Here is a 23,558-nt window from a genome sequence, read left to right on the forward strand (position 1 = left end):
GTATGTCTCTCGCCCAGCTAGTGAAGGTATTCCGGATTAGATGGCTTTAATTCAATTAGAGAGACCACTTAGCTAAGCAAATTATTTGATGAAAAATAGTAACTCCAGGACTGTTGATACTACTGTTAGTTATGTGTATTTGTTTATTTTTTTTAAAGGAGACCTTGTATTTCTTAAAAGGGAGGAAAATAACATCAGATCTGCAACTAAGATAACCTTTATATTGTCTATTAAAAAAATCAAAATCAGGGACCAAAAAATATAATTCCAATGTATTACTGTTTTAGTGTTATTTTTAGATTTTCAGGTTCTTTTTAGCTGAGATAAAATCTCATTTGAAAATTCAGAAGCTTAAAGCTCGGGAGTATGTGTCTCGGTATTTCTATGGTTTACACTTTAATTCAGAAAACACCTCTATAGAAGTATCCAGCTGTAAACCACTGCATGGACTTGGAGTGTCGAAAAAACATAGGATCTACTTGAACATGAAAATGTGCCACTATCATATGAGTGTGATCAACCAGTGTGATCAACAATACATTAAGAGTCTACATAGCTATAATCTTATTAACTACACACTGACATAACATTCTCTTTAAAAGTAAACAGAATGGATGGAGTTACAGAAACCAAAGACATCAAAGGTTTTTTGGGTTTTTTTTTTTTTTTTTGAGGTACAGGTACTATATGGCCAAGAACATGAACTACCCAATTTTTGAGCACCTTAAAAACAGGATACCACCATTCAACATCAAGGAATGATCCAAAAGATTTTGAATATTTATTTTGAATATGTATTTCCTCTATGGCTTGTAACAAAAGCTATGTTCATTTGAAAGCACTGGCAGGAAGAGGGAAGGAAGAGAATAGGAGAAAGGAAAAAGAGGGAACACTGAAAAGCATCAAATTAAATATTCAGAAAGAGACCAGGCTAAGCCATGCAGGAGGAAAGACACTGGCAAAACCAGAAGTAATTACCTTAGGATCCCCTGTTAAGGGCCTCCTTGGCTTAACAAAATGTAAGTGATTTCATACGAATCCTCTGCCATTTCCTTCATCTTTAGCTATGCCAAGTTAAAACAAATTGCTATCAAGTTGGAAGACCTCATCAAATAAAAAAGGCATTAGGTCCTGTGAGTAAGCTGTATATTCTTGTCTGTGGATCTGTATCCACAAATGAAAGCCGTGGAATAAAAAAACATCAGTTGAGCAACTCAGTGACATAACCACCATCCAAACACTGATCCGTAAGAGGAAAGAGAATGATTCGTGTTTCATCAAAATTTTAAGAATTCAGAAATGGGAGGAAATTAGGTAGATCATAGGATATTAGAACAGATCGGATAAACTGACATGCAATAGGTTAATAAGCCAGCAACAGGAAAACATCACTATGAGCAATGCAGACAGACAGAGCAGGAGGGATCTAAGAGCAGATAAATTCTAGTCTCCAGGGTGCCAGGGACATAGTTAGCAACAGTGTCCAGTTTCTACTTGGAATTGTTCTAGTAAATGTACAAAGACACATCCAAAGAGAAAATTCTATCGCATGGTAAGCTTTACTGTATTTATTCACAAGAATACTCAAGAATTTTGGTTTTGATATTTTTTTTTTGTTTTTTAACTAAAATGTCCATGGATTAATTTCTAGTCCCATAAAAGATGAATAATGATTAAGTTTTATCTTCCTTCTCTTGGCTATATTCTTTTCCCATGTAAAAGATATTGTTTTTTCAGAAATAACTGGCAAATAAATGCACAAATTTCTACTTGACACTTGATGCTAAAATACTTATTTCTAAGAAAATTAACATTGTTAAGAAAGTAAGTTCTGAGGAGAACCTTGGCCCAATTTTAAAGTCTCATAGCTATGTAGTCAACACACACCAGCCCGCCCCTCTCATCATCTGACAGGGACATGCAGAGTTACCCAACACCACTTTCTCAAAGGCTTCACTCTTCCCACAGAACCTACCTAGCCTTAGCATTAGCTCATTAAATCTGACAGAGGAGCTCTGCAAAGCTAACATACTTTCAAAGCACGGAGACTAAGCTCAGGGTTTTCAGTTACAGTTATGGCATTCGGGAAGGTGAACAGGGGAAAAGGGACTTTTCATAGGAATTCTCTGCACTGCCCAGTGACTGCATCCAGCTGTTTCAATACGTACCATTCATCAGCACTGAGTGACAGATTACACACACTCTGGCTTCCTTTCTGTCCATGTACAGCAGTTTGCATTTTAGGCTGCAGCAGGAAGCACAGAAAACCTGGGAAGAAAAAAATACACTGAACCATCAGGATCATGGTACAAAACAAGTGAACTAATATTGACCAGCACTGATCAAGAGTGAACCATATTAACTACCATACAACAGAATCAAAAACAAACAAACAAATATAACAACAAAAACTGCAGTTCAAGAAGCTAGAATGCAAAACTAAGGGTGAGATCTACAATTTTATAAGGAACTCAATAAAGCTTGATGAAAATAAAAATATTGGCCATGGTCACACAGAAAATACATAGCAAGGAAAAAAATAAAACAAGATTTTAGTTACCCTTGGGCAAATTCTATATAACACCAGTACCTAAGAGATTGTTGCATCCATTTATCTATATAGGAGAAGGAAATGATCAAAGATGACAAGTTCTGAGTTTTAAGTTCTGTTTTCTATTTCCTAATAACCATACTAGTTTGCTATGAAGAATAAAATCAAAACATACAACTCAATAATAAAAATCAGCACAGCTCTAGCTATAGAAAGCCAGAGCAGGTCACATAGTCAGCCAGGCCATGTTCTAATCCCTCATTCTCACCTTCTGAGCTCAGCTGGGGCCTCCCTTCCTCTCCCTTTCCACACCGTGCAACAATTCCCCAGGTTCTGGTTAAGATTGATCTTCATGGATTCTATAGTCACTTACCACATAGCTTTGTAGAGGAAGAAAGCCATTCCCAGTAAAATAAATTCTATCCTAGTTTTCATGGCCTGGAATTATCTTATGCCTCATAAAATTGAACTAAGAGATGAAGAATCATATCAAAGTTAACATTAGTTAGAGCAGCTTTTTTCCCATTTGGGGAAATGGACATATTCAGCTACTATTACTAATTTAGTTTATAGAGGACTTTGGATTTTTCCAATCAACTAAGATATACAGAGTACAGAAGGTATGCTAGACTTATCTTATCCAGGAAGAAACTAAGGGTTATGTTTCTACTTTCTTTTTCTGAGACAGTTTCACTCTGTAGCCAAGGCCTTGAAATTACAGCAATCTTCCTCCTGCCTCAACATTCTAATTGCAAGGACTACGAGTATAAACCAGCATATGCAGCTAAGAAGCTGAAGAGCCAGACACAGAGTCATTAGGGCAAGCGATGAGATCCTCTGGCTGGGTTCTGCATGAAACTCTTGAGTAAGCTGTGTGCAAAGCTAAGAAGTTAAATTCTACATTGCAATGGAAAACTTAGGATATCTAATTCTAAATGTTGGTGTGCAAGAGAGGCTATGTGCTATACATGTACCATGTGCATGCAGATACCCACGGAAGCCAGAAGAGGTCACTAGATTCCTTGGAACTGCAGCTAACAGACAACTGTGAGCCAAGCTGCTCAATAAATCTTAGCCATATGTAAATGTTCAAGTTAAGTATAATCCCCTCCACTTTACAGATGAACAAACTGCCTTGCCTAAAACTAAAGCAGCAAGTAAGCAGCTATAACGATGTTCAAAACCTGGATCACATTATTTCCAAAGAGAGTTCAAGGCTGAATAGGTAATCACCTAGTATATTTACAATATTTAAGAAATACTGACCCCACTTTGAGCCTTCTTAGAAGGGGAACAAAATACCCATGGAAAGAGTTACAGAGACAAGTTCAGAGCAGAAACGGAAGGAATGACCATCCAGAGACTGCCCCACCTGAGGATCCATCCCATAAACCACCACCAAACCCAGACACTATTGTGGATGCCAACAAGAGCTTGCTGACAGGAGCCTGATATAGCTGCCTCTTGAGAGACTCTGCCAGTGCCTGAAAAATACAGAAGTGGATGCTCACAGCCATCCACTGGACGGAGCACAGGGTCCCCAATGAAGGAGCTAGAGAAAGTACCCAAGAAGCTGAAGGGGTTTGCAGTCCCCTAGGAGGAACAACAATATGAACTAATCAGTACCCCCAGAGCTCCCTGCCAGCAACCAAAGAAAACACATGGTGGGACTCAAGGTTCAGCTGCATATGTAGCAGAGGATGGCCTAGTCAGGCCTAGTCAGTCATCAATGGGAGGAGAGGCCCTTGGTCCTGTGAAGAATGCCAGGGCCAGGAAGCAGGAATAGGTGGGTTGGGGAGCAGGGGAAGGGAGGAAGGGGATAGGGGACTTTTGGAGGGGAAACTAGGAAAGAGGATAACATTTGAAATGTAAATAAAAAATATCTAATAATTAAAAAAAAAAAAGAAATTCTGATCCCATGAGGCTGGTGAAATGGCTTAGTGGATAACGTGCTACAAAACATGATTAGTGACCTGAGTTTAAGCCCCAGAACACATATAAAGGTAGAAAGTGGAAGGAGAGGACTCTACACAGTTGTTCTCTAATCTCCACACACAAGGCCTTGCACTTGTGCACACACACATCATTTGCACACAGTGAATAAACAGACACTGACCTCTTTTGATCTTCACAGTGACCTTAGCAATATATTTCAACCAACTTTTAAACAATTTACTACTCTTTGTTTTTTAAGGAACAATCAGTGACCTTACCTTGCATTAACATTTGAGGGCAGAAGCAAGTCTTATGTAACTGACCACTGAAGGTATAAACCAAATCATAGCCTGTTTGAATGTTCTGCCAATGCAGATCTTATGAAGGTTATTCTGTATTCATTGTTCAAATTCTCAAATGAAAAACAGAAATGGCTGTAACTTAACCAAAAAAATTCAACGTGCAATTTTATTTAAATTAAAAAAAATCAACACCTAAAATAAAATTTAAAATGCATTTAAAAAAATTTTCTGTTTTGAAGTATATTAACAAATTTTTCTTTGAAAATGATGACATATCCACTATGGAAATCAATGTGGGGTTTCCTCAGAAAGCTGGGAACAGATCTACCTCAAGATCCAACTACAGCAACCACTTGCTCTTGGGCATGTACCCAAAGAACTCTATATCCTACTACAAAGACACTTGCTCATCCATGTTCATTGCTGCTCTGTTCGTAACAGCCAGACATTGGGGACAGCCTCGATGTCCATCAACAGGTAAAAGGAAAAAGAAAATGTTGTGCATTCATGCAATGGGATATTATTCCAGGGTTAAAACATTCTCCTTAACATAACCTGCAGTCTATCTGACCTGCTCCCTGACTTCCTCTACAACATCTTCTTATGGGACTCTTTCCTCATTCACTACACTTTACCAAGGGACTCATTTCATAAACAGTGCTTTTCTGCCTCTGGTCTTCCTTCAGGCTGTTCTTTTTGGAATATCAAACGTCGGTTCACACAGGCCTTTGCAGCATGCCCTACACATAAACGACCTTCAACACTAACTTTCTTGTTTATTTCCTTCATAGTCTTTACCATAACTTATATATGCGTGGCTTTGGGATACATAATACACATGGGATTATGGATAACAGTTACTGTTGATATAAACTCCACACTTGGTACAGAGACAAATGAGTGAATAATCAACACAATCAATCAGCCAACTATGACTTGTTTATTCATTGGCAACAAATGTTTATTGAACACGGTGAAGCTGCAATTACTGTGCTGTATACTGGAAATGCAAATAACAACCAGAATAAATGCCAGGGTTCGGTACAACAGAGAACAAAGACAAAGCTGTGTGATAACTGCTCTGTGATAGGTCAGAGTTTCTTTTAATCAACATAATCTTGTAGAGAGTGTATAATGGGAAATTTTTCCCTAGCTTCATTAGAAATCACATTGAACCTGCTGGTCTTATTTGACCATGCCAGAACATGTCAGGTAGAGTATAAGGGGAAACTGAATTGCATGTAATATCCTATTTAAAGAAGGTAATTATTGTTCTCATATCTGTTGATTCCCATCAGTACATAAATAAGAATCTATGGAGGTTTGAATGAGTATGGCCTCCACAGGCTCCTGTGTTTGTATACATAGTCCCTAGCTGATGAACTGTTTAAAAGGATATAAGGTATGTCCTTGTTGGAGGAGATGTGTCACTGGGAGTGGGCTCTGAGGATTCAAAAGCTCTATCTGCTGCCTGTGTAAAGCTCTCAGCTACTGTCCCAGTGCCATGCCTGACTGCTTCCCATTGTCAATGACAATGACAAACTTGTCTTTGTCTCAATCTATTTTTTTTTTGTCTCAACTTACTGTTAAATAAGAAATCTAAGAAATACAACTGTTTTAAAGTATTTCTTGGGCTGAGAATGTAACTCAGTTGGTAAACTACTTGCCTGGTAGTACAGACCTGTAAACCAACACTGCAAAAGTTCAAGGGTTGTCTTCAACAGCACAGCTAGTCTGAGGTCAATCAGGGCTTACATGAGGTCCTGCCTCAAACAAACAAGAGGTGTGAGGCATACACATCTGTAATCCTATCATTTAGGAGATGGAGGCAAGAGGACCAGAAGTTCAAGGCTATTCTCTGTTATAGAACAAGATTGAGGACAGCCTGGGCTACACAAGACCCTGTCTCAAACAAACAAAAAAGTTCCAATGTGGCAGCACATACCAGTAATTCCACTATTTAGAAAGCAGAGGCAAGAGAACTATGACTATGAGGACAGTGTGGTCCACGGGGTGTGTTCTAAGCCAGTCAGGAATATATAACAAGACTCTGCCTCAAAAACTGAAGGAAAAAAATAGTAAACCATCCCCCAAGTCCTACCATTTACTGTATCTAAATTTGATACCTTTGTCTAAAACTGAAGATGTTAAAAAAAAAAAAAAAAAAGGAGACAGCCGGCCACCTTCCTGGTGAGAGCACGGGGGTCTGCCTGGCCTGAGAGGTTTGTGGCACAGGCGCCGGCGGGAGCCTTCTTGGCTCCGGGACTCCGCGGAGGGCAGGCTGCACGGGTGACCGTGTGGAATACAGAGTGCCAGCCGTTTCTGGGACGGGCGAGAGTCGCAGAGCTTCTGGGCGGCGCCATCTTCAGCTCCAGACAGCCGGCCACCTTCCTGGTGAGAGCACGGGGGTCTGCCCGGCCTGAGAGGTTTGTGCCACAGGCGCCGGCGGGAGCCTTCTTGGCTCCGGGACTCCGCGGAGGGCAGGCTGCACGGGTGACCGTGTGGAATACAGAGTGCCAGCCGTTTCTGGGACGGGCGAGAGTCGCAGAGCTTCTGGGCGGCGCCATCTTCAGCTCCAGACAACCAGCCACCTTCCCGGCAAGAGCCACAGAGCTTCTGAGGCAGCGCCATCCTCAGCTCCAGACGGCCGGCCTCCTTCCGGACAAGAGCCACAGAGCTTCTCAGGCGGCGACATCTTCGACTCCAGACAACTGGCCACCTTCCTGGCCAAAGCAACACAGCTTCTGGGAAAGATCCTGTTTTGGGCCTTCACCTTCAGCCAGGAGGAGGTCCAATCACCAGATAACTGTACACCTTCCCTGAAAGAGGAGAGCTTGCCTGCAGAGACTGCTCTGACCACTGAAACTCAGAGGAGAGAGCTTGTCTCCCAAGTCTGCTGATAGAGGGTAACAAAATCATCAGAGGAACAATCTCTTAACAAAGACAACTATAACAACTAACTCCAGAGATTGCCAGATGGCGAAAGGTAAACGTAAGAATCCTACTAACAGAAGCCAGGACCACTCACCATCATCAGAACCCAGAACGCCCACTTCGCCCAATCCAGGACACCCTAACACACCTGAAAAGGTAGACCTGGATTTAAAAGCATATCTCATGATGATGGTAGAGGACATAAAGAAGGAATTCAATAACTCACTTAAAGAAATACAGGAGAACACTGCTAAAGAGTTACAAGTCCTTAAAGAAAAACAGGAAAACACTGCTAAAGAGTTACAAGTCCTTAAAGAAAAACAGGAAAACACAACCAAACAGGTAGAAGTCCTTATAGAAAAACAGGAAAACACATCCAAACAGGTGATGGAAATGAACAAAACCATACTAGACCTAAAAAGGGAAGTAGACACAATAAAGAAAACCCAAAGTGAGGCGACGCTGGAGATAGAAACCCTAGGAAAGAAATCTGGAACCATAGATGCCAGCATCAGCAACAGAATACAAGAGATGGAAGAGAGAATCTCAGGTGCAGAAGACTCCATAGAGAACATCGGCACAACAATCAAAGAAAATGGAAAATGCAAAAAGATCCTAACTCAAAACATCCAGGAAATCCAGGACACAATGAGAAGACCAAACCTACGGATAATAGGAGTGGATGAGAATGAAGATTTTCAACTCAAAGGACCAGCAAACATCTTCAACAAAATTATTGAAGAAAACTTCCCAAATCTAAAGAAAGAGATGCCCATGAACATACAAGAAGCCTACAGAACTCCAAATAGACTGGACCAGAAAAGAAATTCCTCCCGACACATAATAATCAGAACACCAAATGCACTAAATAAAGATAGAATACTAAAAGCAGTAAGGGAAAAAGGTCAAGTAACATATAAAGGCAAGCCTATCAGAATTACACCAGATTTTTCACCAGAGACTATGAAAGCCAGAAGAGCCTGGACAGATGTTATACAGACACTAAGAGAACACAAATGCAACCCCAGGCTACTATACCCAGCCAAACTCTCAATTACCATAGATGGAGAAACCAAAGTATTCCACGACAAAACTAAATTCACCCATTATCTCTCCACGAATCCAGCCCTTCAAAGGATAATAACAGAAAAAAACCAATACAAGGACGGGAACCACGCCCTAGAAAAAACAAGAAGATAATCCCTCAACAAACCTAAAAGAAGACAGCCACAAGAACAGAATGCCAACTTTAACAACAAAAATAACAGGAAGCAACAATTACCTTTCCTTAATATCTCTTAATATCAATGGACTCAATTCCCCAATAAAAAGACATAGACTAACAGACTGGCTACACAAACAGGACCCAACATTCTGCTGCTTACAGGAAACCCATCTCAGGGAAAAAGACAGACACTACCTCAGAGTGAAAGGCTGGAAAACAATTTTCCAAGCAAATGGTCTGAAGAAACAGGCTGGAGTAGCCATTCTAATATCGGATAAAATCGACTTCCAACCCAAAGTTATCAAAAAAGACAAGGAGGGACACTTCATAATCATCAAAGGTAAAATCCTCCAAGAGGAACTCTCAATTCTGAATATCTACGCTCCAAATGCAAGGGCAGCCACATTCATTAAAGACACTTTAGTAAAGCTCAAAGCACACATTGCACCTCACACAATAATAGTGGGAGACCTCAACACACCACTTTCATCAATGGACAGATCGTGGAAACAGAAACTAAACAGGGACACAGTGAAACTAACAGAAGTTATGAAACAAATGGACCTGACAGATATCTACAGAATATTTAATCCTAAAACAAAAGGATATACCTTCTTCTCAGCACCTCACGGGACCTTCTCCAAAATTGACCATATAATTGGTCACAAAATAGGCCTCAACAGATACAAAAATATTGAAATTGTCCCATGTATCCTATCAGACCACCATGGCCTAAGACTGATCTTCAATAACAACATTAAGAATGGAAAGCCAACATTCACGTGGAAACTGAACAACACTCTTCTCAATGATACCTTGGTCAAGGAAGGAATAAAGAAAGAAATTAAAGACTTTTTAGAGTTTAATGAAAATGAAGCCACAACGTACCCAAACCTTTGGGACACAATGAAAGCATTTCTAAGAGGGAAACTCATAGCTCTGAGTACCTCCAAGAAGAAACGGGAGAGAGCACATACTAGCAGCTTGACAACACATCTAAAAGCTCTAGAAAAAAAGGAAGCAAATTCACCCAAGAGGAGTAGACGGCAGGAAATAATCAAACTCAGGGGTGAAATTAACCAAGTGGAAACAAGAAGAACTATTCAAAGAATTAACCAAACGAGGAGTTGGTTCTTTGAGAAAATCAACAAGATAGATAAGCCCTTAGCTAGACTCACTAGAGGGCAAAGGGACAAAATCCTAATCAACAAAATCAGAAATGAAAAGGGAGACATAACAACAGATCCTGAAGAAATCCAAAACACCATCAGATCCTTCTACAAAAGCTTATACTCAACAAAACTGGAAAACCTGGACGAAATGGACAAATTTCTGGACAGATACCAGGTACCAAAGTTGAATCAGGATCAAGTTGACCTTCTAAACAGTCCCATATCCCCTAAAGAAATAGAAGCAGTTATTAATAGTCTCCCAGCCAAAAAAAGCCCAGGACCAGATGGGTTTAGTGCAGAGTTCTATCAGACCTTCAAAGAAGATCTAATTCCAGTTCTGCACAAACTATTTCACAAGATAGAAGTAGAAGGTACTCTACCCAACTCATTTTATGAAGCCACTATTACTCTGATACCTAAACCACAGAAAGATCCAACAAAGATAGAGAACTTCAGACCAATTTCTCTTATGAATATCGATGCAAAAATCCTTAATAAAATTCTCGCTAACCGAATCCAAGAACACATTAAAGAAATCATCCATCCTGACCAAGTAGGTTTTATTCCAGGAATGCAGGGATGGTTTAATATACGAAAATCCATCAATGTAATCCATTATATAAACAAACTCAAAGACAAAAACCACATGATCATCTCGTTAGATGCAGAAAAAGCATTTGACAAGATCCAACACCCATTCATGATAAAAGTTTTGGAAAGATCAGGAATTCAAGGCCCATACCTAAATATGATAAAAGCAATCTACAGCAAACCAGTAGCCAACATCAAAGTAAATGGAGAGAAGCTGGAAGCAATCCCACTAAAATCAGGGACTAGACAAGGTTGCCCACTTTCTCCCTACCTTTTCAACTTAGTACTTGAAGTATTAGCCAGAGCAATTCGACAACAAAAGGAGAGCAAGGGGATACAAATTGGAAAAGAGGAAGTCAAAATATCACTTTTTGCAGATGATATGATAGTATATATAAGTGACCCTAAAAATTCCACCAGAGAACTCCTAAACCTGATAAACAGCTTTGGTGAAGTAGCTGGATATAAAATTAACTCAAACAAGTCAATGGCCTTTCTCTACACAAAGAATAAACAGGCTGAGAAAGAAATTAGGGAAACAACACCCTTCTCAATAGTCACAAATAATATAAAATATCTCGGCGTGACTCTAACTAAGGAAGTAAAAGATCTGTATGATAAAAACTTCAAGTCTCTGAAGAAAGAAATTAAAGAAGATCTCAGAAGATGGAAAGATCTCCCATGCTCATGGATTGGCAGGATCAACATTGTAAAAATGGCTATCTTGCCAAAAGCAATCTACAGATTCAATGCAATCCCCATCAAAATTCCAACTCAATTCTTCAACGAATTAAAAGGAGCAATTTGCAAATTCATCTGGAATAACAAAAAACCTAGGATAGCAAAAACTCTTCTCAAGGATAAAAGAACCTCTGGTGGAATCACCATGCCTGACCTAAAGCTTTACTACAGGGCAATTGTGATAAAAACTGCATGGTACTGGTATAGAGACAGACAAGTAGACCAATGGAATAGAATTGAAGATCCAGAAATGAACCCACACACCTATGGTCACTTGATCTTCGACAAGGGAGCTAAAACCATCCAGTGGAAGAAAGACAGCATTTTCAACAATTGGTGCTGGCACAACTGGTTGTTATCATGTAGAAGAATGCGAATCGATCCATACTTATCTCCTTGTACTAAGGTCAAATCTAAGTGGATCAAGGAACTTCACATAAAACCAGAGACACTGAAACTTATAGAGGAGAAAGTGGGGAAAAGCCTTGAAGATATGGGTACAGGGGAAAAATTCCTGAACAGAACAGCAATGGCTTGCTCTGTAAGATCGAGAATTGACAAATGGGACCTAATGAAACTCCAAAGTTTCTGCAAGGCAAAAGACACCGTCAATAAGACAAAAAGACCACCAACAGATTGGGAAAGGATCTTTACCTATCCTAAATCAGATAGGGGACTAATATCCAACATATATAAAGAACTCAAGAAGGTGGACTTCAGAAAATCAAATAACCCCATTAAAAAATGGGGCTCAGAACTGAACAAAGAATTCTCACCTGAGGAATACCGAATGGCAGAGAAGCACCTGAAAAAATGCTCAACATCCTTAATCATCAGGGAAATGCAAATCAAAACAACCCTGAGATTCCACCTCACACCAGTGAGAATGGCTAAGATCAAAAATTCAGGTGACAGCAGATGCTGGCGAGGATGTGGAGAAAGAGGAACACTCCTCCATTGTTGGTGGGATTGCAGGCTTGTACAACCACTCTGGAAATCAGTCTGGCGGTTCCTCAGAAAATTGGACATAGTACTACCGGAGGATCCAGCAATACCTCTCCTGGGCATATATCCAGAAGAAGCCCCAACTGGTAAGAAGGACACATGCTCCACTATGTTCATAGCAGCCTTATTTATAATAGCCAGAAACTGGAAAGAACCCAGATGCCCCTCAACAGAGGAATGGATACAGAAAATGTGGTACATCTACACAATGGAGTACTACTCAGCTATTAAAAAGAATGAATTTATGAAATTCCTAGCCAAATGGATGGACCTGGAGAGCATCATCCTGAGTGAGGTAACACAATCACAAAGGAACTCACACAATATGTACTCACTGATAAGTGGATACTAGCCCAAAACCTAGGATACCCACGATATAAGATACAATTTCCTAAACACATGAAACTCAAGAAAAATGAAGACTGAAGTGTGGACACTATGCCCCTCCTTAGAAGTGGGAACAAAACACCCATGGAAGGAGTTACAGAAACAAAGTATGGAGCTGAGATGAAAGGATGGACCATGTAGAGACTGCCATATCCAGGGATCCACCCCATAATCAGCTTCCAAATGCTGACACCATTGCATACAATAGCAAGATTTTACTGAAAGGACCCAGATGTAGCTGTCTCTTGTGAGACTATGCCGGGGCCTAGCAAACACAGAAGTGGATGCTCACAGTCAGCTAATGGATGGATCACAGGGCTCCCAATGGAGGAGCTAGAGAAAGTACCCAAGGAGCTAAAGGGATCTTCAACCCTATAGGTGGAACAACATTATGAACTAACCAGTACCCCTGAGCTCTTGACTCTAGCTGCATATGTATCAAAAGATGGCCTAGTCGGCCATCACTGGAAAGAGAGGCCCATTAGACACGCAGACTTTGTGTGCCCCGGTACAGGGGAACGCCAGGGCCAAAGGGGGGGAGTGGGAGGGTAGGGGAGTGGGGGTGGGTGGGTAAGGGGGACTTTTGGTATAGCATTGGAAATGTAAATGAGCTAAATCCCTAATAAAAAAAAAAAAAAAAAAAAAAAAAAAAAAAAGAATGAATTTATGAAATTCCTAGCCAAATGGATGGACCTGGAGGGCATCATCCTGAGTGAGGTAACACATTCACAAAGGAACTCACACAATATGTACTCACTGATAAGTGGATATTAGCCCAAACCCTAAGATACCCAAGATATAAGATACAACTTCCTAAGCACATAAAACTCAAGAAAAATGAAGACTGAAGTGTGAACACTATGCCCCTCCTTAGAAGTGGGAACAAAACACCCTTGGAAGGAGTTACAGAGACAAAGTTTGGAGCTGAGATAAAAGGATGGACCATGTAGACACTAGCATATCCGGGGATCCATCCCATAATCAGACACCATTGCATACACTAGCAAGATTATGCTGAAAGGACCCTGATATAGCTGTCTCTTGTCAGAGTATGCCTGGGCCTAGCAAACATAGAAGTGGATGCTCACAGTCGGCTATTGGATGGATCACATGGCCCCCAATGAAGGAGCTAGAGAAAGTACCAAAGAAGCTAAAGGGATCTGCAACCCTATAGGTGGAACAACATTATGAACTAACCAGTACCCCGGAGCTCTTGACTCTAGCTGCATATGCATCAAAAGATGGCCTAGTCGGCCATCACTGGAAAGAGAGGCCCATTGGACACGCAAATTTTATATGCCCCAGTACAGGGGAACGCCAGGGCCATAAAAGGGGAGTGGGTGGGTAGGGGAGAGGGGGTGGGTGGCTATGGGGGACTTTTGGTATAGCATTGCAAATGTAAATGAGCGAAATACCTAATAAAAAATGGAAAAAAAAAAAAAAGTACTGTTGCAGTACAAAACTGTTTATTTACATTTTAGTTTAACAAATACCAACTAAGCATCTCTTATGTGCTAGGTCTGAATCAGAAAGATCTGTACCAAAGAGCTTGGAACAGATTCCGAGGACAAAAATAAGCAATAAATATGTATGGAAAATCATAATCAGAAAAACAGATGAAGACAACATCAAAGTATTTGGGTCAGTGCTAAAGAATTGTGGTTTTGGACTGTGAATTTTAAATCCTAAGCTCCAACACATCTTTATTAGCCAACCTAGGAACTATTACAGTCAACATATTTGTTCAAAAAGTACATTTATTACTGTTGTATAAAAATCCATGCTTCTGGATTTCCACAAGTTCTTCTTGGAAAGTAGTTTCTGCATCCTGCTGATTATGAAAGTGCTTTCTGTGTAAAAAGTTGTGAGATGCTTGAATAAGAGAGCTGGCGAGTCTCCACGTAAATATGTGAGAAGAGGAAAAAATTCACAGGAAGCGTTGAGCTCTGCTAAGAAGAACTGAGCTCCGCTGGTGGCCTTGAAACAGCTGCAGCATTACAATGTTCAGTGCATCTCACTGACTGGCTTGGCAGAGTCCTCAGATGGAACGGTTTTGCAGGGAGGAAGAAAGTTGCAGTAGTTCAGGTCCACAGCAGGCCAAAAAACAGTGGTCATGGCCTATTTTGAGTGTGAGTGAGAATGTGTTATAAGGCTACTCTTTGGTCCACTTTCTGTCACATCTTACAATCTGATCAAGAAATGGTTTCTTGTTGCATAGAATAAGAGATGGTGACAGCTCAAAACAGCTTTTGGTTTTCTTAATTTTGGTCAGTTCATGTGGCATCCACTTACCAACCTCCTTCAACCTTTCCAGTTTGTTTGAAATGCCAAACCAGCTGAGTGGTCCAATGACCACCGAACTATCTACATTAAGTTACCTGGCAACTTCTTGTGCAGTTTTGAGATAATCAGCTTAAATGATTGCTATCAAATGACTGTTCCCAACTTCCAATGGACAGACACTGAACTACTTATCTTCAAGGCTCTCATCTTGCAAAACTTCTTGAACCACCACTGCACTGGACATAAGCAATTCTTGGGAAAAATGTGTTGCTGATATTGCATGTTGTCTTTGTTGCTTTTCATTCTTTTTGAGCATTTAAAATTGCTCTAATGTCTTTTAAACATAATTTCCACAGTATGACTATACAATAGAATAGCAAATAAAAATCATCAGCAAAAAGTGAGAAGTGTGAATTAAAATGATGTAAAATATAACCATATTCATTTAAAAATGTATTCCAAGGAGCTGGAATGATGAACCAGTGGTTGAGAGTATTGGCTGCTCTTTCAGAGGACCTGAGTTAATTTATAATTGCAGAAGGCTAGTTCTATAGCTCAGTGTGACACAGGCTTGCCAAAAGCCCAGATTCCATCCCCAGAACAGCAAAAACCAAACCAACAACAAAGAAACGAAACAGTAACAACAAAACCAAAATCTAACTATAACTGCCCCCAAATGAGGCAATTCTTTAACTGAAAACTTTAATGGACAAACTGTAGTATACCTATATAATACAATGTTATTCAGCAACAAAAAGAAATTTGCTATTATGCCATGAAAAGACATGATAAAGCCTGAATGCATTTGAATCAGGGTCTTGCAGCAGTGAGGCAAGTGCTTTACCTAAAGCTGAACTATGTCCAGCCTGCCAATGCATACTTCTACATTAAAGAAGCCAGTCTGAACTAACATACTGTGGGATTTCAACTGCAAGATACAGTCTACAGAAAGTAACTTACAAAAGCAGTAATAAGATCAGTGGCAGAAACAAGGAGGTCAGGCAGATGAATGAGCAAGAGTACAGGGGACTTTTAGGATACCCTAATTGTGCTGGGTGACACTGTGATAAAATAAATACATATTTATTAAAGCCTGCTACAAAGTAAATGGTAATACAAACTGTAGCCCTACATATTTCGTTCAAAAAATAATGTCTTGACATTGAAATGTACCACATTAATGAAAGTTGTTAATAATGGGTTAAACTATAGAAAGGTAGAATTTGCAAAATGTACTTTGTGTTCAATTTATTTGCTCTGAAAAAAGTTTATTAATATTCTTTAAATGATCAAGATGGCTTAGGAACATGTGGAGGTGGGCAAGATATACATATCTTTGTTTGTTTGTTTGTTTGTTAGGTTGGTTTGATTTGTTTTTTTGGTGGTTTCTCTGTGTATCCCTGGTTGGTCTGGAACTCACTCTGTGGGCTAAGATGGCTTTAAGCTCAGAGATCTTCCTGCCTCTGCCTCCTGAGTGCTGGGATGACAGGTGTGTGCCTCTACTGCCTGGGCTGTTTTTTTTTTTTTCTTTTGTTTTTAAACATCAAGTGTATGTGAGTTTCAGCTGGTAAAGTATATGTCACACAAATATAAGGACCTGAGCCACAAGCCTCAACAACCACATAAAGGGCCAGGCAGGATCCAGCTGCTTCTGCCTCCTAAGTGCTGGATTTAAGGCATGTGCCACCACCACCTCGACGCCACAAGCTTTTTCCATTGTTTATGTATTCTTTTCAAAAACTTATCATTCACATGACTAGATAAAACATTAACAATTTCATGAAGTTAAACATTCATTGTTTTCTGGGATCCACAGCTAACCCCATTTCTACCGTTGGAAAAGACAGAATGACTCCCAGGACCATAATGACCTTAATTGTGACATTTGGACCTAGCCTTTTAGACACAGCTGTTGAGCCACTTTTCATTTCAGTCCTCATCCGTGGCCTGGCTTCTTTCCCAATCATGCTAGCTATCATCATCATCATCGTCGTCATCATCATCGTCGTTGCGGCCTCAGTTCAATTTGCACTATAAGCAACTATGCATTCTTAATGGAATCTGGAAGATGCTCAATGTTTTATGAATTAACAATGAGGAAGGAGAAAGAAGGGAAACCTCCAGTTTAGGAAAATTTTTGAGCTGCTAAATTTGTTACCTTGTAAAATCTGTCTCTGGACTTCTTGAATATAGAAATGGGGCTAAACCCACTGACTCCTTTCAAGGCTGTCATGACAGGATGTATGAAGATAGGGTAGCACACATACCATTTTCAAGACACACTATGGTGTAGAAAAGAACTAAACTTGGGTAATTGTGGGAGAAAAGATTCCATGTGTAGGAAGTTCTTGGGTGGAGGCACTTGGAGGGAAGCGGGTAGAAGGACATGGCCCAAGGGATCTAAGTTTCAGGAATCAGTGATGGAAAGCTAGCCAGTTAAAAAGGTAAGGAAGGGGGCCATTGGCAGGCAGCCACTTCCCAGGCACCACTTAGAACATACGAGTGTGTCAGCTTCCTCTGGTACAAATGGCAGGCTCCATTCCAAGAAACATCTTTTCTCCTATGTTGGAGAGACCTCTTTGAGATATATGACTACAAATATATGTCTTTGACATAAATAGAATGGTTGATGGTCAGTAACCCCTATACCCTCATACAAATGGTTTGATCGCTGACTAGTAATATATTTTTGATATAAACAGCAGTTGCTTCCCTTTCCCAAGAAGAACAAGAAATTTGCAATATGAAGAAAATCCTGTTTTATAACTTCAAGAACACCAGACCAAAGCCAAAGAGCAAAATGAATATAACCAAAGATATGTTAAGAAAATGGGGGCCAGGCAGTGATGGTGCACGCCTTTAATCCCAGCACTTGGGAGGCAGAGGCAGGTGGATGTCTGAGTTCGAGGCTAGCCTGGTCTACAAAGTGAGTTTGAGGACAGCCAGGGCTATACAGAGAAACCCTGTCTCAAAAAACCAAAAAAAAAAAAAAAAAAAAAAAAAAAAAAAAGAAAAGAAAAAGAAAAAAAAAGAAAAAAGAAAAAAAATGGGAGTGATAACTACTTCCTTGAAGAGATATGTACATAAATGCCCCAAAGGCCCTTCTTCCATACCACTATACCTTAATACATATAATCAGTCTTTCTGCTACCACGGCATCTGTGAAAAAGCTTGTGGCAGTCAGGTGGTAGTGGCACAAGCCTTTAATCCCAGTACTCAGAAGGCAGAGTCAAGTGGATCTCTGAGTTTGAAGCCAGCCTGGTCTACACAGAGAGTTCCAAAACAGCTAGGGCTACAAAGAGAAAACATGTTGGAAGGAAAGAAGGACAGAAGCAAGGAAGGAAAAGAGGGAGGGAGGGAGGGAGGGAGGGAGGGAGGGAGGGAGGGAGGGAAAAAACAAAGAAAGAGAGGAAGAAAGAGGTTTTGAAGTCCACCTTTGACTGCACCCATCCTTTAGATGGCAATCATGAATGATGACAATTTTGAAGAGTTCTTCCAGGAGAGTCTGGTGGCCGGGTTTTAACCATTGAAAGCAACAGGAAAGGACGACTGAAACTTCTACAGTGCCTTCTCCTGATGGACACAGTGGAGCTCTCCTTTAATCTCTGTCCTTGGGAGGCGAAGGCAAGTGGATCTATGTGATTCAAGGTCAGCCTGGTCTCCATAGTGAGTTTCCAGACAGCCAGAGCTACCAAGAGACCCTGACTCAAAATAACAAAAATGAATGAATGAATGAGGAAAAATATTTTGGTGATAATGAATAATCAACATGACTTTTTACTTGTAGTTGTTAACAGTACAGTCATAAATTACACAACTTTCAGATTAACCAGGATGAACAGAAGTAGTAAGATGAGATTTAAAACACATTGATGTGCCAAGCGGTGGTGGCGCACGCCTTTAATCCCAGCACTTGGGAGGCAGAGGCAGGCGGATTTCTGAGTTCGAGGCCAGCCTGGTCTACAAAGTGAGTTCCAGAACAGCCAGGGCTATACAGAGAAACCCTGTCTCAAAACAAACAAACAAACAAGCAAACAAACAAAAAAACCCCCACATTGATGTAAAATATTTTGTATAAATTCATAAATAAAATATTTAGGAAGAATAAATGCATAAAGTAAAAAACTTGCTGTGTGCCATTTCAGACATATACAGAAGTTATGATAATTTATAACCATATTTATAAACATTCAATCTTTCAAGTATCTATAAATTCAAATATCTGAGAAGGAAACCTGTCTAGAATCATATTAAAAATTAATCTAGAACATGTTTCAATATGCCACTTTGATATTGTATGTGTCACCAAGCTATTTTTTAATATAAGTGATTGGGGATTATGAATGTCTTATACAAACCCTGATGAAGAAGTTTGTATGACAAATTAACCAGAAATGGAAGCTTATTGCAAAATAAAACCTAAACTGTAGCCCTCTTAACTGACACAGTTAACAGCATTTCTGTTAACAGGATGGCTTCCAGAAAATACACTAAGGTCAAGTATTTAATGGCTATTCTTCCCACTGAGTGATCTCAGCTCATCTGCAAACTCTGTGGTCAGCATACAGCACAAATCTTTGTTCCCTTTCCATAGATAGATAGATAGATAGATAGATAGATAGATAGATAGATAGACAGACAGACAGACAGACAAATTTTTACTTTATTGAGGGAGAGGGCATGTTCATGACAGTGCAAGTGTGGTAGTCAACAGACAACTTGTAGGTGTACATCCTCTCCACCATGTGAGTTCTGGAGATCAAACTCAGGTTATCAGGTTTGGCAGCAAACACCTTCACCTGCTGAGCAATCTAACAAGCCCCAAACCCAAGTCCCCAGGCACAGAGGTTCACACAAGCTCTGTTCGACTTGACAGTCTATACAGAAAGGGAAGCAGGAAATCCAGATCTTTTTCTATGCATCCTAGTGCTACAGGATACAAAGTATCTATACACATAGTCCTACTGTGGCTCTTTGTTCTATTCAGTCAAGATACCAATAATAAATTAAAAATTCATTTAGTTTGATTTATACTTGATTGATGATATATGTAGGAAAGTCCAGCTCTCCATGGGTGGTCTACCCCTGGGCTGGTAGTCCTAGGTACTATAAGGAAGCAGGAAGAGCAAGCCATAAGGAGGAAGCCAGTAAGCAGCATTCTTCCATGCCCTCTATGTTAATTCCTGCCTCCAGGTTCCTGCTCGTTTGAGTTTCTGTCCTGAATTTCCTGGATGATGGACTGTGGACGTGTGAAAGAAATCCTTTCTTCCCCAAGTTGCTTATGGTCATGGTGTTTCATCACAGCAATAAAAACCCTAGGACACTTGGTATCTACACTACGGTGTATGAATAATACATTTCCCCAATTGTCTTGGGCATCTGGATGTTTGGTCCTCAGTTGGTGGCCCTGTTTGGGGAGGTTTAGGAGTTGTGAACTTGCTGCAGGAAGTATGTCACTGGGGATAGTTCTGAGAACTTAAAAACTTAGGCCACTTGAGCTTGCATCCTCTGCTTCCTGCCTGCAGTCTGAGATGTGCTGCTCCAGCCACCTGTCTCCTGCTGCCTCCATTCTGCCCTCACGGACTCTTAGCCCCCTGGAACCATAAGTCAAACAGACCTTTTCTTCTGCAAGTTGCCTTGGTCATTGTGTTTTAGCACAGCAACAGAAAAGTAACTAAGACATTCTTTTACTACTCTGTAATCCAACAGAAGCAAAGTAAATCTACACAAATATAGTTATAGTTCATTACTTTGCTAAAGCATAGCTGATACGGTTTAAATGTCCCATCTAAGCTCATACACTAAATGTCTGTCCCCAGATGGTACCACAAATTTGAGAGGTAGTAGAAACTTTAAGAGATAGGGCCTAGCTGGAGGAAGCACATCAAAGCCTTTGAACACTAGACCTGATGCTTTGGGTCTTCATGTTCTGCTTCCTATCGGCCACGATACAGCCTCCTTCTCCACACAGTCCTGCCTTGCCTCAGGCTCAAAGTAATGGAGCCAGCCAACCATGTCTAAGTCCTCTGAAATAATAAAAAATTTCTCTCAAATACTTGGTCACCATGATGAAGACTAATACACTAGCATAATTATTTCATATTCTACCTAAGATGAAGACTATAATGATTATCTACTTAGAAAGGGCTGATATAAGTCTCATATTGTGCTAAATAGCTTCTCATTATTTCCTATTAACTCTTTCTATATTCAGATGTATTTTTAATCTTGACCTATTTATTCATCTGATAAATTTACTTTACTTTTACTACTCTTACTTCTCCCATGTAATGTTTTTTCTTACATACTTTTTAATTCCATAAGTGATATAGTGTGTGTGTGGTGGTGTACTCAAGTGAGTATGCAAGTATGGTCACAGAGGTCAATGGAAGGCTTCTGTTGTCTTCCTTTATCACTCTCAACTTGAACTTCTTTTTGCTTCCCACTTCACCCTGTCACTGATTTAGTTACCTTCTAGTAATCCTTCCTTACGTGTGTATTCACCTGCATGTGTGAAAGTGGGTGTGTATGTGTGCATGTGGGTGTATATGTAAGCATGTAGGCATGTATTTATGCATGTGGGTATATATGTGTGCATATGTTATGTGTGCACGTGGATGTTTATGTGAGTATGAGTCTGTACAGAAGCAAGGGATGGTGTCAAATGTCTTCCCCAGTCATTCACCTTATTCTTCTGAGAGAGGGTCTCTCACTGAACCTGCAGCTCACTGACTGGATGGCAACAAGCCTCAGGAATTATTCTATTTCTATCTTCTCAACACTGACATTAGGCTTCTTTCTTTTCCTTCCTTCTTTTCTTCCTCATGAGTACTGGAGTCCACATTTAGGTCATGGCGGCTTGCACAGCAGGCATTGTACTTACTGTGTCATCTCCCCACCCCCAAGTAATTTTTCCTAACTGCTCACACATGATCTGTTCTCCTTCTTTTTCTGTTAACAAATTTTTGATCAGGCTACACTATGCTAAGACTAGGAAATAAGTAATGATTAAGCTAATCTGGGTTTAATCCAGTAACTGACATAAGGCCCATTGCCCAGAACTGGTCAATGAATTGATGGAAGATGCTAGGATTCTTTTCACCGCAGTAAGAAACTAGTAAGGAGTTTAGTTTCTTTTCCGTTAGGAAGTTTCCCAGGTGAACTTGATGGAGTTCAACTACTAATGCAAGACCATAAGATGATCAAAAGATCTTCCATATTCCTCCTGACTTTGCAGCAAACAAACCTGTGTCTTATAGCTTCTTATGTGAAATCAATGTTGTATCTGTGTTTAAATAGCCGAGGTTTAGATATTCTTTTTCTTGATGTTAAAAGCATATGACCAGATAAATCAGATGAGACAGGAGGTAGAGATAAATTATTGAGACTTACTATTATTTCTGTAACCTCATGATCTTCACAATAGTCCAGTAAAAACTATTGATACTACTTTTGTATTTAAACTAGCTTTGTTTGTTACATATTATAAAATGAAGGCTTGGTAAATTACATAATTAATAGAAACAAAGCTAAGATTTTAATCTAAATCTCACATAAATTTTCACATTCTTTAAAAAACTATTTTCTCCATATTTACAATTCTTATTAGAAAACCAATTGAGGGAACTAGGAGAGCAGTGCTTATCCCTAAGTCTCTGCTGCTCTTCCAGGACACATGTTCAGGTCCCAGCACGCAGCAGGCAGCTCACAAACACTTGTAACTCCAGTTCTAGGAAATCGAATATCCTCTTCTAGCCTCCACGGCCCATAGGCATGCATACACATGTGGTGTATATATACATATGTGCACACACGCATGCATGCACGCACGCACACACACACAAACACATACAAATAAGTATTCAAAAAAAACAAATTGTGTTACTAACGGAATTTGGAGTTAAGGAATATTAAATTATTCTTATATCCTTAATAAGAATAAAGATCTATATAGCCTTTAAATATCTACATTAAAATCATATAGAAGAAAATATGTGTATGTATTTATAAAAACTCTCAGAACATTTGGTACATGAAAAACTATGTAAAAACAAGTACAAGATCAGGGTTGTGAGATGGCTCAGCAGTTAAGAGCATTCACTGATCTTGCAGAGGACATGGGGTTCAATTCTCAGTACCTACATAGTGGCCCATAATCATCTATAACTCTAGTTACACGGGGTAGAAGGCCTCCCTCTGACCTCTGTGGGCACCAAGCAAAACAAGGTGCAATACATGCAGGAAGAACATTCATTACAAATAACCATATCTTAAAAAAAAAAAAAAAGGAGTGCAGGATAAATTCTCACTGAAAGTTATTATTATTATTATTTTTGTTTGTTTGTTTTTGGTTTTTTTTTTTTTTTTGGTTTTTCGAAACAGGGTTTCTCTGTATAGCCCTGGCTGTCCTGGAACTCACTTTGTAGATCAGG

General features: G+C 39.9%; 1 protein-coding gene across 7 annotated transcripts in view; it reads right to left on the reverse strand.

The window, feature by feature from the left end:
* The window catches only part of Zfyve9 (zinc finger, FYVE domain containing 9), a 143,804-nt gene that overhangs the window by 56,135 nt on the left and 64,111 nt on the right, over nucleotides 1-23,558 (reverse strand). For all 7 annotated transcript variants that reach the window (NM_183300.4, NM_001384118.1, NM_001347163.1 and 4 more), the window contains one exon: nucleotides 2,169-2,268. In NM_183300.4, the coding sequence (NP_899123.2) occupies nucleotides 2,169-2,268 (100 nt within the window). The remainder of the gene's footprint in view (nucleotides 1-2,168; nucleotides 2,269-23,558) is intronic.

Source organism: Mus musculus, chromosome 4 (genome assembly GCF_000001635.26).
Source record: "Mus musculus strain C57BL/6J chromosome 4, GRCm38.p6 C57BL/6J".
NCBI classification, from domain to species: domain Eukaryota; kingdom Metazoa; phylum Chordata; class Mammalia; order Rodentia; family Muridae; genus Mus; species Mus musculus.